The sequence below is a fragment of the Osmerus eperlanus genome, chromosome 3, assembly GCF_963692335.1.
Source record: "Osmerus eperlanus chromosome 3, fOsmEpe2.1, whole genome shotgun sequence".
NCBI lineage: Eukaryota > Metazoa > Chordata > Actinopteri > Osmeriformes > Osmeridae > Osmerus > Osmerus eperlanus.
Window position 1 is genome coordinate 4,849,986 of NC_085020.1, and position 14,608 is coordinate 4,864,593.

A 14,608-nucleotide genomic window follows, 5' to 3' on the forward strand; every position below is an offset into this window, starting at 1 on the left:
AGTTCATATATTTTTTGTGGTGTACTTATCTTGAAAGGAGCTCTAGTGGTCTTCAAGCCATCTTACTAGAGGACAAAAAACGCTGTCAGTGGAAATCATGTCACACTTCAAGCGTTGTTTGGCACTTGAGTGGGCTTTTAGAGAAGTAGTGACATATATTTCTCACATTGAGGTGTTAGGAATTAAACACATGCCACCAGAATCCACAACAGAACAATCTGCCTACTGGATAATGTTTTACATAATTTGTGTATGGGAATAATTTATTTTCTTTAATGCTGAGTAAAGTAACTCAACTTCACGTCACATGATTTTGTGACACATAACAAATTCTGGATTACAGATGATTGGATGGTGCTGTTTTATTAAATTTTTGACAAATGAAAACACAATTTCGGAAAAAAAGTTTAATCTCAACAACATTTATGGCATCCAGTTTATAAGGACAAAGAGAAATAAACAAATGGATTATTCAAATTGTAATAAGTGTCGAATGGAAACAAATGAAAGTTTTATTTTTGCCTCACATTTATATTGAAGTTGCACAGTGTATTAAATTACAAATAATAAATAATTCTCCAGTGCAATTGTATGTGACCTTTACATTTGTCAAATAATCAAAGATAATATTCTTTAATATTATAGTATTTTTTTTATAAAGAGCTGGTGACAAACTCAATAAACGTTTACATTGGCCGCTGTGTGTCTGTGCCTTAGGTTCTTAGGGTTTGAAAGTGCAGAAAATTCAAATGTATACATTTACAAGACATTTTATTATTTGAATATAAATGTTACATTGTACATGTCCAAAAATAATCTTTAAACATAAAACAGGGTAGATATTGATACAACTGAGAAGAACAAAAGAGGGTAGATGAGTGTTATTGCTGCTCTACGAAAATTGAGTTCTTAACATGTCAAAATCAACAGATTACATTTAAAAGGTTTATCAGCATGCTGCTAAGAACTGACACATGGGAAATGGTTCATAAGAGTATTTAAAGTGTGAAAATCAAGTACAATTTTCTTAGGGTTGAACGAAGACAAGTCTCACTCGATATTATCCACATTCTCCCAGTAATCTGACCAACCAAAAAACACCAAGCAAACATGTACTGCAATTGTGTACATGAATGTGCAAAACAAAACCATACATCTATGCGGTATGTGGAAATTCAATAAATCATTCCCATAAATAATTCGCTAAAATTAATTTACCCCTCTAAGAGCTTGATTATAGATTATCTAAAGCCATGACTTTGATCTGGCTTGACCAGTACACCATGAGTGAAAGTCAGCCAGCAGTGGAAGTGGTCAGTCTTGTCTGTCCCATTTGCATTGGTGTGTCTCATTAGTCTTGACAGTCTGTCCCCTCCAGGTGGTCTGGGATAGGCAGTCCAGTTAGGACCGTTAAACACTTGTTCCAGACATTAAACACCGGACAAACGGGCTGGGCAAAGGCAATGTCGAAAGTGTAAAGGTGCTGTGACCCCACAGCGTCGTAGAAGGACAGCGAGCCAGCGTCGTAGTCCAGTAACACCCCCACACGCCGCAAGTGAGGGGAGGGCTCGATGGGCATCTCCTTACTGTTGTGGCGAACCACCCAGGAGTTGTTGCAGCGAGACAGTACCCAGGTGGCTGAGTTCTTACCCACCCACTCGTGTTTGGGTGCCGACTTGTAAGCGATGCCCACAGCAAACCTGGTCGAGATCAGGGAGAGCAGTTGTAGATCTTGTCACACACCGGTTGAGCATGGAGAATATTCACATACAGATAGGGATATGTTTTTATACATTTACATTTACATTTAGTCATTTAGCAGACGCTCTTATCCAGAGCGACTTACACCAAGTACAGGGACATTCCCCCAAGGCAAGTAGGGTGAAGTGCCTTGCCCAAGGACACAACGTCATTTTGCACGGCGGGGTATCGAACCTGCAACCTTCTGATTAATAGCCCGATTCCCTAACCGCTCAGCCATCTGACCCTATGTGTTATACCTGAGTTATACCTATGTGTTTGTACACAAGACAAGCTGGATATCCTTACCATGTGCTTCCTCCTATCAGGGCCTCCCAGTAGTGGCGGCCGCTGTCGATGAACACGTTGGCTGTGACACCGTAGCTGCCCTGGCTGGTGAAGCGGTCTTGGGCGTGGCTCTTCTTGGATGAAGTCTCATCTCTCTCCACGGTCAGGTTGTCATGGGATACCTTCAGCTTCCTGTGAGCAGATTTGGGGTCCAGCTTGAAGGGCTGGCCTGTGAAGAGGCAACGATGAGAGGAAATAATGCTAAACAATTGAATGAAAGATGCAGGATAGTAGATTGACGCTAAGCTGGTTGGACATGCATGCAGACGTACTGTTGGTCTTGAGCTTCCCAGGATCACTGCTGCGGCTTCCCGCTTGATTGATGGCCTTGACGATGAAGATGTACTTGGTGCCACACTGGAGCCCATGCACAGTGTAGTGGTTTTGTTTGATGTTGGGAACTATCATCCAACTATCGGCCGAGTTACACAAACCTAGACAATGAACAGTCACATCCATGACGTTAAAGTCAAGACCTCCATGTACCTACATCAGCAGTCAGATGAATTCATCAATATATTAGAAAACACAATATTGTTGCAATGTCAAGATAAGGACATCCTTGGCTCAGCTTTTCAAAACAGTGGCACATTACATATGGAATAACCTCCCAAAGCTGTTATATCTGTGAGAAATGCATGACCCATCACAGACAATTTGCACTGCATATCCTGTGTAGTATGCTTGTCCATTGGGGTGGAAGATGGGCGTGATTGAACATGCTCTGGCAGTGTTACGGGGGTCAGCCATTAACAGCAGTAGAACGGGTCTATCCAGTCTGTCATCTGGAGTGGAATCCACTATGACTAAATCTATACTCTGACCTAGATTACCTTGTGCCAGAGAAACACAGGGGTAACTTCCAATACCTCATTATCTAAGACTCTATAGAAGATAATCTATTTACTATTGCTCTTCCCCTTTTGGGAAAAATGTTTTATATAATCTAAAGCCCCAGAACAATTTACAGTAGACTCTAGCATTTTTCGACCACCGCCCCCTCAGAGATACTACTTTTGAACACTTTACATATTTGTGTAACACAGATACACAGGGAAATAGTTTGGTGTACTTACTGACAACATTGGCTTGCCCGGTGAAGATGGCATATTGCAGTTCATAGGAAACAACACAAAACTCATCATCTGACGTCCAGTGAACCGTTATGGTGTCATAGGATGCTGTACATAACTCCTCTCGGATTATTGGTGGATTAGGAGCTGTGACAGACAAATGGAAACATTTCATGATGTCATTGCATGACAATAATCTACAGCTGGGATAATAATTTACATTTACATTACATTTACATTTAGCAGACGCTCTTATCCAGAGCGACTTACAGTAAGTACAGGGACATTCTCCCCGAGGCAAGTAAGGTGAAGTGCCTTGCCCAAGGACACAACGTCATTTGTCTCGGCCGGGAATCGAACCAACAACCTTCTGATTAATAGCCCGACTCCCTAACCGCTCAGCCATCTGACCCCCCTGTCCAATAATCACTGGACAATGCTGTGTAAGAGATAAGGGAAGCATATAGGAATCCCAACATATTTCCACAGGCAGTAAATGAGCCACACATAACCTTGTGGAGGACTTTTACTCTAGCTGAGTGATGTAGCACAGTCCACAGACAAAGCACGGTACCATCACACCTTCTCCTACCCCCGACAAGGAAAGGGTCTTCCCCCTTTGTCCTTCTCCCAGAGGAGAAGCTTCAAAGCTTCTGACCCAGCATGGGGTCAGATACAGAGGCCACACGGCCCACAGTATCAGAACAAAGGATTTACAAGGAATAACTTTCTTAAAGGATTTACAAACATATTCTCAAGGACTACATGGCTCATGGACACTATTTCAATGACAGTAGTTGATGTGTTATAATGTGTGTTTTTCCCATTTACTTAGAACGTTGTTTAATTGAGGTTTGATTATAACTTCCCTTCAAGTATAGTTAAGTCAGCCAATCCTGATATCAAAATGAATGTACCATACTAACAAAACCATTTACGAATGTTGTATTGTTATATTCTGAAGTTTGAGCATTCCATGGGCAGTTGAAATAACGGAACTCAAAAGGTACAACTACTTCACACCTAGGCAGATCTCAGGACGACGCCCAGGTGGGGGGAAACTGACCAATGAAAGAGGTCACCTTCACGGGGACCCCCCCTTTTCCTTTGGAGTATAAAACCCCCAAACGTACAATCACCCCCGCTTGTTCGTAGGATTAAACTGAAGTGCTAGCTACATTTCTAAACTATTCCTCTCAACCTGCAAATTCACTGAGCGCCCGGAACTTTGGCCAAAGATTCCGTTGTTCTATTTTCGTTGGACGATAACGAAACCATTGACTCTACCTTTCTTCAAACCGACAAAAGTAACTACGATTTGCAATATTTCTTACCTGTGACATATTGGCATGTTGTGATTAAATTGTTGATGTTGGATTGTATTTTACAAATGAGTTAGCTTAACCCTTGCTAAATCAGTTGCCCTTGCTCGTCCATTGTTCCCACAAAGTCCCTCTCTACCCCTCTCTCTCTCTCCCTCCCCCCTTTTCACGCGCTCTACACAGCCATTGTGTTGCTCGCCCTCATTTGCATCCAGCCACTGTACTACTCTGACTAACCCATAACTTATCTGGTATTTGTTCATTATAATTACATTCTCCTAAATAAATCATTGTGTATAATATTCGCGTATCACTCACGTTATCTGATCTGCTCTACTTTCATAGAATTCACGACTCAAGATTAGACTGATTATTACGAAGGCTATTATTTAAATATTATTCAATAAGGTTTCCTCTATCCCTTTAACAATAAGAGGTGGTGCCCACAAGAACTACATACTTTATTATAAATTAAGTATTGCTAATCTTAAACGAGCAAACCCCGCTACATATTGGAGCCCCGTGACAGGCTTTGAAACAGATTGAAATGAGCGATCTATAACGGAGATACATTTTCCGTCTGAAACCCACCCTCCCACCCTTTTGGTTAAATTAACGCTCCGTTGTATTTAACTATTCCCCCAGATAGCTACGGTTTTAAACACTGTTTGAATACTGTGCTGTGTACTCATTGAATTGGCTTTGTCGTGAACAATTGGCTATTTGTGTGTAGCTAACTAGCTTCGGAAAAGCTAGACTTGAGCGGAGGTACGCGCGTGCGCAGTGACACTGCGACCCGTCTCATTTCATCTTGTGAAACAAAGGCAGCGCTTCTACATGAAGGCATAAGATCCTTTTATAGAGTCACAACACTACTATTTTGGTACCATACACGCTTCGGAAAGGTGTATTATAGTAGTGTTGGCCATTTGGGTTGAGTAAATCAACCAAGCAACTGATAAGTTGCCATTGTCTAGTTAGAGGTAGATAACAGACATTGATCAGTCCAAAAGGACTTTGATTTTGAAGGAGACTACGCAGCTCTCTACATTAAGCTATATGCTTCTACCTTGTTAAACAATTGGTAAATTGATTAACTTAGCTTTTCGGAAAAAGCTTCACTTTGTTTTGCATGTAATTCAACATTAATGTAAACACTCAACCTCTAGAATCAGTAAAGTAACAGTAAAATAATTATTGAGACAGGAGAAGCTGCTTATTTAAGGACCTTTATTGTTGCTTAACCGGAAATAGTTACCTTTCGTGAACAAAGACCTGTAATTTGATTTTCATTCCGCGCACTTAAAAGTGGAAGTTGTCAGAATATCGGCGTTGTTGACCATACTGAACTGTAATCCTATTTATCCCTCATCAATATACAACTTTAACAACAATCGCTAAATAATAATTAAACGTAAAGTGTATTATTTTTAGTTTGCCCACTCTATCTGCGATCAGTCCAAAAGGACTTTTGTTTGGAAGTAGCCGAACAACGCAGCCTGTACTGCCACAATATTGTTAAACAATTCCGAAATTGATAAACTAGCTTTTCGAAAAGAAGCTTCACGGTTTCGCATTCAATTCGAGGTGAATGTAAAACCCTTGCCCAATTTAAAGCTACATTATAGATGCAGCAACAATTTAGTTCATTATCTGTTTGATTCTACAAGCTAAACCGGCTAACTTAATGTGCTATAGTATTTAAATACATTGTACTTTCTCAGTCCAGTTTAGGCTAAAACAAATCAACAGCTACTCAATCTAAATTCTCTAATCGTTTATAGATACTATAACAAGATTACTGAAATTAAGATTTAATATAGGCCTACAAGAATAAATAATTTGTTTGAATCTTTGATCCTAGAAGGTGACTTCAATATTAATTTTAATTTCTGAATATTAATCTCAGTTTTTGATTGTTAATCTTTGAATATTAACTTCTGATTTTAATTTTAGTATTGATTTGATAAACAATTTTTTTTAATCTTTGATCCTGGGTGGTGACTTTAATATTAATTTTAATTTCTGGATATTAATCTCAGTTTTTGATTGTTAATCTTTGAATATTGACTTCTGATATTAACCTTAATATTAATTTGGTAAACAATTTTATTTATTTTCTGAATCTTTGATCCTGGATGGTGACTTTAATATTGATTTTAATTTCTGAATATTAATCTCAGTTTTTGATTGTTAATCTTTGAATATTAACTTCTGATTTTAATTTTAATATTAAGTTGGTAAACAAAAAAAAAAAAAGGAAAAGAAAAGTATATATATTGCTGCCAAAAAGAGAACCACTACAAAACTAAAGTGCCTATCAACATTATCACAATAGCATTGTGTTAATAACAAAATAGCCGAACCAAACATGTCTCACCTCACGGAAGCTGAGAAACTGATGGTCTACCTATCCAGGAAAGAAAACCCAGGATATGTGGAAACTCTGACCGGACTACCTTTCGAAGAGATCACCAAGAAGACGCATGAAGTTGTCGCACAAAATGTGGGCCAAATATTGGACAAACCCCAAACCATCAAATGCATATCCAGCCTCGGTCTTAACTATGCTGCACAACTCAGGTTATCAATTGCAGATGTCAAAACACAATGGGCACAAGCTCTTCAAGATCGAGAGGATGCTACCAAGGCGGCACAAAGAGAACAAGAGCAGAGGAAACGATTGGAACAGGAAACCAGCAACCTGGCTGTTGAACTGGAAAGAGCTAAGACACAACTAATGGAAAAGGAAATAACCCTCAAAGATGCCCTCAAAGATGCCCTCAAAGAAAAAGAAAAGGAACAGGACCGACGGGAGCTAATGGAAAAGGAAATAACCCTCAAAGATGCCCTCAAAGATGCCCTCAAAGATGCCCTCAAAGAAAAAGAAAAGGAACAGGACCGACGGGAGCTAATGGAACAAGAAACCAGTGACCTGACTGGAGAACTGGATAGAGCTAGACAACAGCTAATGGAACAGAAAACAACCCTCAGGGATGCCCTCAAGGCGAAAGAAACTGAACGAGATATCCGGGAAACACTTCAACAGGAGAACAAGGAACTCGCTACGGAACTGGGAGACCTAAAAGAAGAAATGCAGGGGGTTCAGAAAAGCAAAAAGGACTCAACCGCCCTCATGGAAAACACTATTAAGATGTTGGATGAAGCTAATGAAAAAGTAGCACACTACGACCACCAAAAAGAAGAATTGCACACTCTCTACACAAAATTCCAACACCTGGACCAAGATCTCTCACACATCACAGCTGACAGGGAGACAATGAAGGAGGAGTTACAGGAAACAAGAACTGAACTGCTATCTACCATTCGTAAGCTGAACAAGGCGAACGCCACAATCCAGTCCACAGAAGACCCTAACACCAACCGAAGGTGGGGAAGAGACGACAGAGAAGTAGATCGACATTCAAGAAACCAAAACCCAAGACAGCTGCAATCACCTGAAGCACCGCTCCACTCAGAATACGAAACAAGAAGACCATATAGGGATACATCCCCTCCCAGCCAATCTCTGTACCAAGCTGACACGAATCCACGAAGAACGAGGGGAACAGAAGATGTGGAACAGCAGAGCAGAAGACTGTATGACCAGAAAATGGAGCAACAATTCCAACCTGAACGTCGCGGTCAAACCACCGCCCCGAACAGATGGAATGATGAGGAACTCTCAAGCCCAGCCCAACAACAGAATGCAAGGAAATCGCATGTACTGCAATCAGCAGTGTCACTAGATCTGCTATTGAAAATTAGCAGGAACATAGAGAAGTTCGATCCAGACAATCCCACTCAGAGCATTGAGATGTATCTAGAACAACTGAACTCTAATCTCGAACGCCTGCCTACAGCTACAGACGCGGACAAGCTGTACCTGTTGAAGAACACCTCTTCCAGCTCAATCAGAGCCCTGCTTGACAGGCAACCTGCTGGAGAACGCCACAGCTATGACATGGCTTGCCGGACCCTCAAGGCTTGGCACTCAGAAAGTAAAGGCTCCTGCTGCACTATCGCCCTGCACACAAAACAAAAGGCCAACGAAAACCCAAAGACATTCTATGAGAGGCTCCGGAAAGCCTATTTTGCAACAGAAAACCAACCCGGAGGAGAAGAAACTCCCATGTTCAAGTCAGTGTTCATCAACAACCTCTCCCAATCCATAAAACCCTTCATGACGACCTTCGCGAACCAGGAAACCATGACGGCTCTGCAGCTGAGGGACATGGCATATAAATCATGGGCGAACAACAACCGAGCTCCAGACTCAAACGTCTATGCGGTGGAATCAGATTCACACCTACAACTGGAAGGAAGAGAACTCCAGAGACCCTATGAACCCAGACCCGCCTACAAGCAACATTCCTATAAAACACGAAACCACTCAACAAGACCCACACCGTACCAAAACGAACACAACAGCCCTGGACGACATCCGTCAGAACCAGCATGACTAGAAGGCCCCAACACGGAAAACACACCTCAAATGCTCCCCATTGGATGGAAGAAAAGGAAGAAGACCCAAAAACACCACAAACCCACAAGAAGACGACCTCCAGAAACAACAACACACAAACAAGCCCCACAGTTACACACATTTCTGGGTGAGCTTTCCAGAAAAGGAAGAGCTAACCGAAGCTATGTCCCCATCACACTTGAAGATGAAGTGCCCTGCGAAGGATTGCTGGACACGGGTGCAGAAATCTGCCTGATTGCACCCACCTTGGCCGCTCAGCTAAAAGGAATAGCCAGGTCAAACAGAAGATGGATTAAAAGTGAAGATAGTGAATTCAACATCACAAGCTTCACCCAAAACAAAGCTCCAGTCACAGAGACGCTGTACTTGAAGCTAACGTTTGGGGAAATGTCCCTAATCCACCCCATCCATGTCTCACCGCTTGAGACCGAAAAGCTGCTGATTGGACACGATCTACTCAACAGACTGGAACCCCTCATTGACTTCAAACGAAACCAGATGTGGACAAACGTCGAGAAGCCCTATCCACTGCCTCACCCTGAAGCCCAGAACACAGTCTTCACAGTGGAAGGGGGGGGAGATTCCACGTCTGATCCACATCTCTCAGAAGAGGACCGAATCCATGAGTTAGATGGCCGCTCCAGACCGCCCCAGAGCTACGCCACTCACCCATCAAGACACAAGATTCAAACAAAATCAACACAACGCCATGACCGTCGGGTGCCATCAGAAACCCACCTGCGACGAGAAGCATCACAGGTCCAAAAGAAGTCATATGATGCCAACTGGATGAGAGTGCAGAAAGTAGGAAGACCTACTATGGCCACCAAGCATCCCAGAAGAAGCACCCCAGCTGCAACAAGCTGGCACAACCCCCGGAAGAAACCATCACTACTCGCGGGGACAACAGGCCATGCACAGAGGCCTGGCCTGGCCTTATACCAGCAACCTGACCCTGTCAAACTGCTGACGAAACAAGTGCACAACAGGTGCCTTAGCCAAAATGCCTCAAAGTTCAAGAATGAATGTTCCTTTAAACCAAAAATAATAGGAAAATACTGTCATGAGACAAATATGGCTCCACCAATCTATCAAAATTTTTAATCTGTTACCAGAAAACCCAACATGAATGACCTTGAGGTACTGTCAAAATAATAGGCTACAACGCCTCATAACCAAACTACCCTGGCCCCTGACAAATGAGGTTTATGACTCCAGGAAGTCAAAGCCCACTCCCACTCCTATCATTTTATTTTATTTTAATCTTTCTCCTTTCTTTCCCTTTCCTTTTTCCTTTTATTTCATTTCATTTTTAGGCATAGAACCTTAGCCCAGAGAAACTTAGTAATAGGACCCAAGTTAGCCCCATTGATTCCTACATTGTTTAGAGTCCACTCATGCCAATGTGTCCAGTAGAAATGCTATCGTACTGTCGTGTTTGTCTGTTCTCTGCTCTTCTTACGTGCCAACAGCCCGACGACGTCGAATCATCGGACGTTGCCAGCAGGGGGATATGTAGCACAGTCCACAGACAAAGCACGGTACCATCACACCTTCTCCTACCCCCGACAAGGAAAGGGTCTTCCCCCTTTGTCCTTCTCCCAGAGGAGAAGCTTCAAAGCTTCTGACCCAGCATGGGGTCAGATACAGAGGCCACACGGCCCACAGTATCAGAACAAAGGATTTACAAGGAATAACTTTCTTAAAGGATTTACAAACATATTCTCAAGGACTACATGGCTCATGGACACTATTTCAATGACAGTAGTTGATGTGTTATAATGTGTGTTTTTCCCATTTACTTAGAACGTTGTTTAATTGAGGTTTGATTATAACTTCCCTTCAAGTATAGTTAAGTCAGCCAATCCTGATATCAAAATGAATGTACCATACTAACAAAACCATTTACGAATGTTGTATTGTTATATTCTGAAGTTTGAGCATTCCATGGGCAGTTGAAATAACGGAACTCAAAAGGTACAACTACTTCACACCTAGGCAGATCTCAGGACGACGCCCAGGTGGGGGGAAACTGACCAATGAAAGAGGTCACCTTCACGGGGACCCCCCCTTTTCCTTTGGAGTATAAAACCCCCAAACGTACAATCACCCCCGCTTGTTCGTAGGATTAAACTGAAGTGCTAGCTACATTTCTAAACTATTCCTCTCAACCTGCAAATTCACTGAGCGCCCGGAACTTTGGCCAAAGATTCCGTTGTTCTATTTTCGTTGGACGATAACGAAACCATTGACTCTACCTTTCTTCAAACCGACAAAAGTAACTACGATTTGCAATATTTCTTACCTGTGACATATTGGCATGTTGTGATTAAATTGTTGATGTTGGATTGTATTTTACAAATGAGTTAGCTTAACCCTTGCTAAATCAGTTGCCCTTGCTCGTCCATTGTTCCCACAAAGTCCCTCTCTACCCCTCTCTCTCTCTCCCTCCCCCCTTTTCACGCGCTCTACACAGCCATTGTGTTGCTCGCCCTCATTTGCATCCAGCCACTGTACTACTCTGACTAACCCATAACTTATCTGGTATTTGTTCATTATAATTACATTCTCCTAAATAAATCATTGTGTATAATATTCGCGTATCACTCACGTTATCTGATCTGCTCTACTTTCATAGAATTCACGACTCAAGATTAGACTGATTATTACGAAGGCTATTATTTAAATATTATTCAATAAGGTTTCCTCTATCCCTTTAACAATAAGAGGTGGTGCCCACAAGAACTACATACTTTATTATAAATTAAGTATTGCTAATCTTAAACGAGCAAACCCCGCTACAGTGATAAAAGCCATTGCATCTGGGCTTGAACCAAAGACACCCCACAGAGTATGCTGGAAAAACCAGGACAATCACAAACGATTTCACTTCTCTGGAGATGATGCCCAAACTGCAATTTAAGCTTGAGAGCAGTTTCTCCCCAGGAAGCACTTCTAGCCCAGATACTAAAATGTAACCACAGCACACGCAATGAAGCTTCTCCAAAGTTAAACTAGGTTATCAATATGTCCTAAAGAGGGGTACTTAAACCACCAGGAGAGATGGAAGTTTGATTTGTATCTAATCGCTGAATCTGCACGAACCTGTGAGGTAATCCAAGCTCTCCAGCATTTTTTTCTCCCTGGTGAAGTCCAGAGCAAACGTATCAAACGTGTCATTCAGGTTGATCTCTGGGATCAGGATCTGAGATGAAGCTGTTGCCATGGACACTCTGAAACACAAGAGGGTTATGGCTCACAGAATATACGACATGCGAAGACAAGCAAAACATAACGATGATGATCATGAGGACAATTATTATTCTAATGATGAGGATCATCATTATAATGATCCCAATCATCTTTTTCATTTACATCATTATCATCTTCATCAACAACATCATTATCATCATCACTACCTCTCACAGATGCTCTTGGCGGTCTGGAGGAAGCGGGTGTGGTCTGTCTCCTTGAGGGTGTGGTCAGCCTGCAGGATGAGGGTGGAGGACCTCTCGATGCACTGCTTACAGCTGGCTATCTGCTGGGCTAGTTTACGGACCCGCACAGCCTGTGAGGAAACCAGAAGGCTCATGAAACAACACACCCTAACGGCCGGCACAACCAAGACCGATGGAGGACAAAATAAAATGGTCTAAAATTAGGGGAATCTAAAATACAATGTCCTTTGTTATTTTTTTTACCAGCATTTTATCACTGTTTAATAGGTTTATAAACTAGACTGCAGTGCACCCGTTGTTGTATACAGTAAAACGATTGTTGAATGAAAAAGTTACAAAAGCCGCTGGTTTCCTGCTAACCTGGGCAGTCACCAGGAGCAGAGCTACTCGGAGATAAACATTCAGGATGGCATGTGGAATGTCTGCTCTATACACAACCTCCCCATAAAGTCACCATGGTAACCCGACCCTCGTATCCTGCCCTAAGGGGGGGGGGGGGGCGGTCCCGGAGCCCAGTGGCAGAGAGCAGCCTCCTACTCTGACACGAGGCACGGGGCGAGGAAGGAAGTGGTTCTCCTCAGAGGGGGATCACAGGAAACAGGGCTGATCTTACTCTGACATCCAACATGGCACCGCATGCCACAGCCAGCCCTCAGAGTCCTCTCTAATGACATCTTACAGTGTGGGGCAAAGGAAGGGGAACTACTTGAGAGGCCGAGTGGATTGGTGTGCACGCTGTGCCAACGGTCGTCCATTACTGTCAGTTAATGTAGCAGGAGACACACTGCACAGCGACACACCGCACAAAACAAAACCTTTTAATCCCACTGTTAGATCAGTCGCTCGTTTCGTGGCGACACACTGGATTGTCTGGAACGCGCACACTCCCATGCCAATTAAATCATGCATCACAACAACGAAGCCCACTCTGTGTTTACATTCGTCCCCTGAGGCATGCTGTCGAGTCCCAGAGAACCATGGAAGAGTAGAACCCCTTGTGTATGTTGTGAAGGTCCCCAGCCTTCCCAACCCCCAGGGCAGACAGAGGGAGTCTTAGCAGGCTTGCTCCCTAGGGCCCGACAGCCTGACCCATCTGCCCCCTTCGCTGATCATCAACGCTCTCTAATGCAATGGAATTATTCAGAGACTACTTAAAAACACACTTAAACCCCGGGCTGAAAATAACTATTCCCAGCACAAACAGTAGACAATTGGGATTAGAGTGTCGTAAAACAGGATTTGAGGCGTTTTTGTAAAGCTACTAAAGAGTGTGGAAGATGATAACCATTTTTAATAGCCATTGTACAACCCCATTTTCCATTGTGTTTCTGCTTGATTCCAATACTGTCTTTTAAATGTGGAATCACTATGTGTGTATATATACATACATAAAAATAAAGAAATTACACAAAGATTCTAACGCAAATGAATGAATAGGAAGACAAAAATATCTCAATGTCTCAACACTAAGACCTTTCCAGACCTTTCCCTCCTTGATCTTGGTGCCTATGATCTGTCTCCTCTGCTGTATGATGTCAATCAGCTGGTCACACTCTTCCAGTAGCTTGTTCTCCTGCCGCGAGGCATTGACCTGGGGAAACCATGGAGACAGGGTCATCTGAAGGCTTCTTAAAACTCAACAGGACTGATTACACTCAATAGTGCTGATTACATTCTAAACAATGTCAAAAGAGAGATGGAGCACACAAAGCAGAACACATTTTCATGACCCAGATGAAACGTACGACTCCCTCTCACAGAAGACAGACGAGAGCCTCAGGTGAGAGACAGATGAGTGAGTGGAATAAAGCCGCTCGACTTCCCAACTCAGTCACAGCTGTGTCATTGTGTTTTATCTCCGTGGTAACAATGGGCTTCAGGCCCATGCATGGCATGTTCTACAACACTGCACAGTTCCCTGGCACAGAAAGTTCAATGAACTTCCATGTTGTGGGCCAAATATTGGCAGTAATACAATGTAGTAAATATGTATTTTTGAAAATAGTTTAAAAGATATATGCACAATAATATGAATGTGGTGGTCAGCGAGACTCCTGTGCGCCACATTATCATAGCACACTCAGCATGTAAAGTTTACTTTAATATTTGAGCCTGCTCATAGATTTACAAAGTGTTGCTTATAACAGCTAGTCGTGACTCCATAATTAAATACAAATGGCT

The 14,608-nt window shown here is 42.5% G+C and overlaps 1 protein-coding gene across 6 annotated transcripts in view; it reads right to left on the reverse strand.

Moving 5' to 3' along the window:
• Positions 1-367: 367 nt before the first annotated feature.
• The window catches only part of mid1 (midline 1), a 36,280-nt gene continuing 22,039 nt past the window's right edge, over positions 368-14,608 (reverse strand). For 5 of the 6 annotated variants that reach the window (XM_062456691.1, XM_062456693.1, XM_062456692.1 and 2 more), the window contains exons 4-10: positions 13,911-14,018; positions 12,389-12,537; positions 12,075-12,202; positions 3,165-3,308; positions 2,361-2,522; positions 2,050-2,257; positions 373-1,700 (exon numbers count right to left, since the gene is read on the reverse strand). In XM_062456691.1, coding sequence (XP_062312675.1) covers positions 1,352-1,700; positions 2,050-2,257; positions 2,361-2,522; positions 3,165-3,308; positions 12,075-12,202; positions 12,389-12,537; positions 13,911-14,018 — 1,248 coding nt within the window. In that variant the 3' untranslated portion in view covers positions 373-1,351. Of the gene's footprint in view, positions 1,701-2,049; positions 2,258-2,360; positions 2,523-3,164; positions 3,309-12,074; positions 12,203-12,388; positions 12,538-13,910; positions 14,019-14,608 lie in introns of all 6 variants that reach the window. The other variant, XM_062456694.1, reaches the window with a different exon arrangement.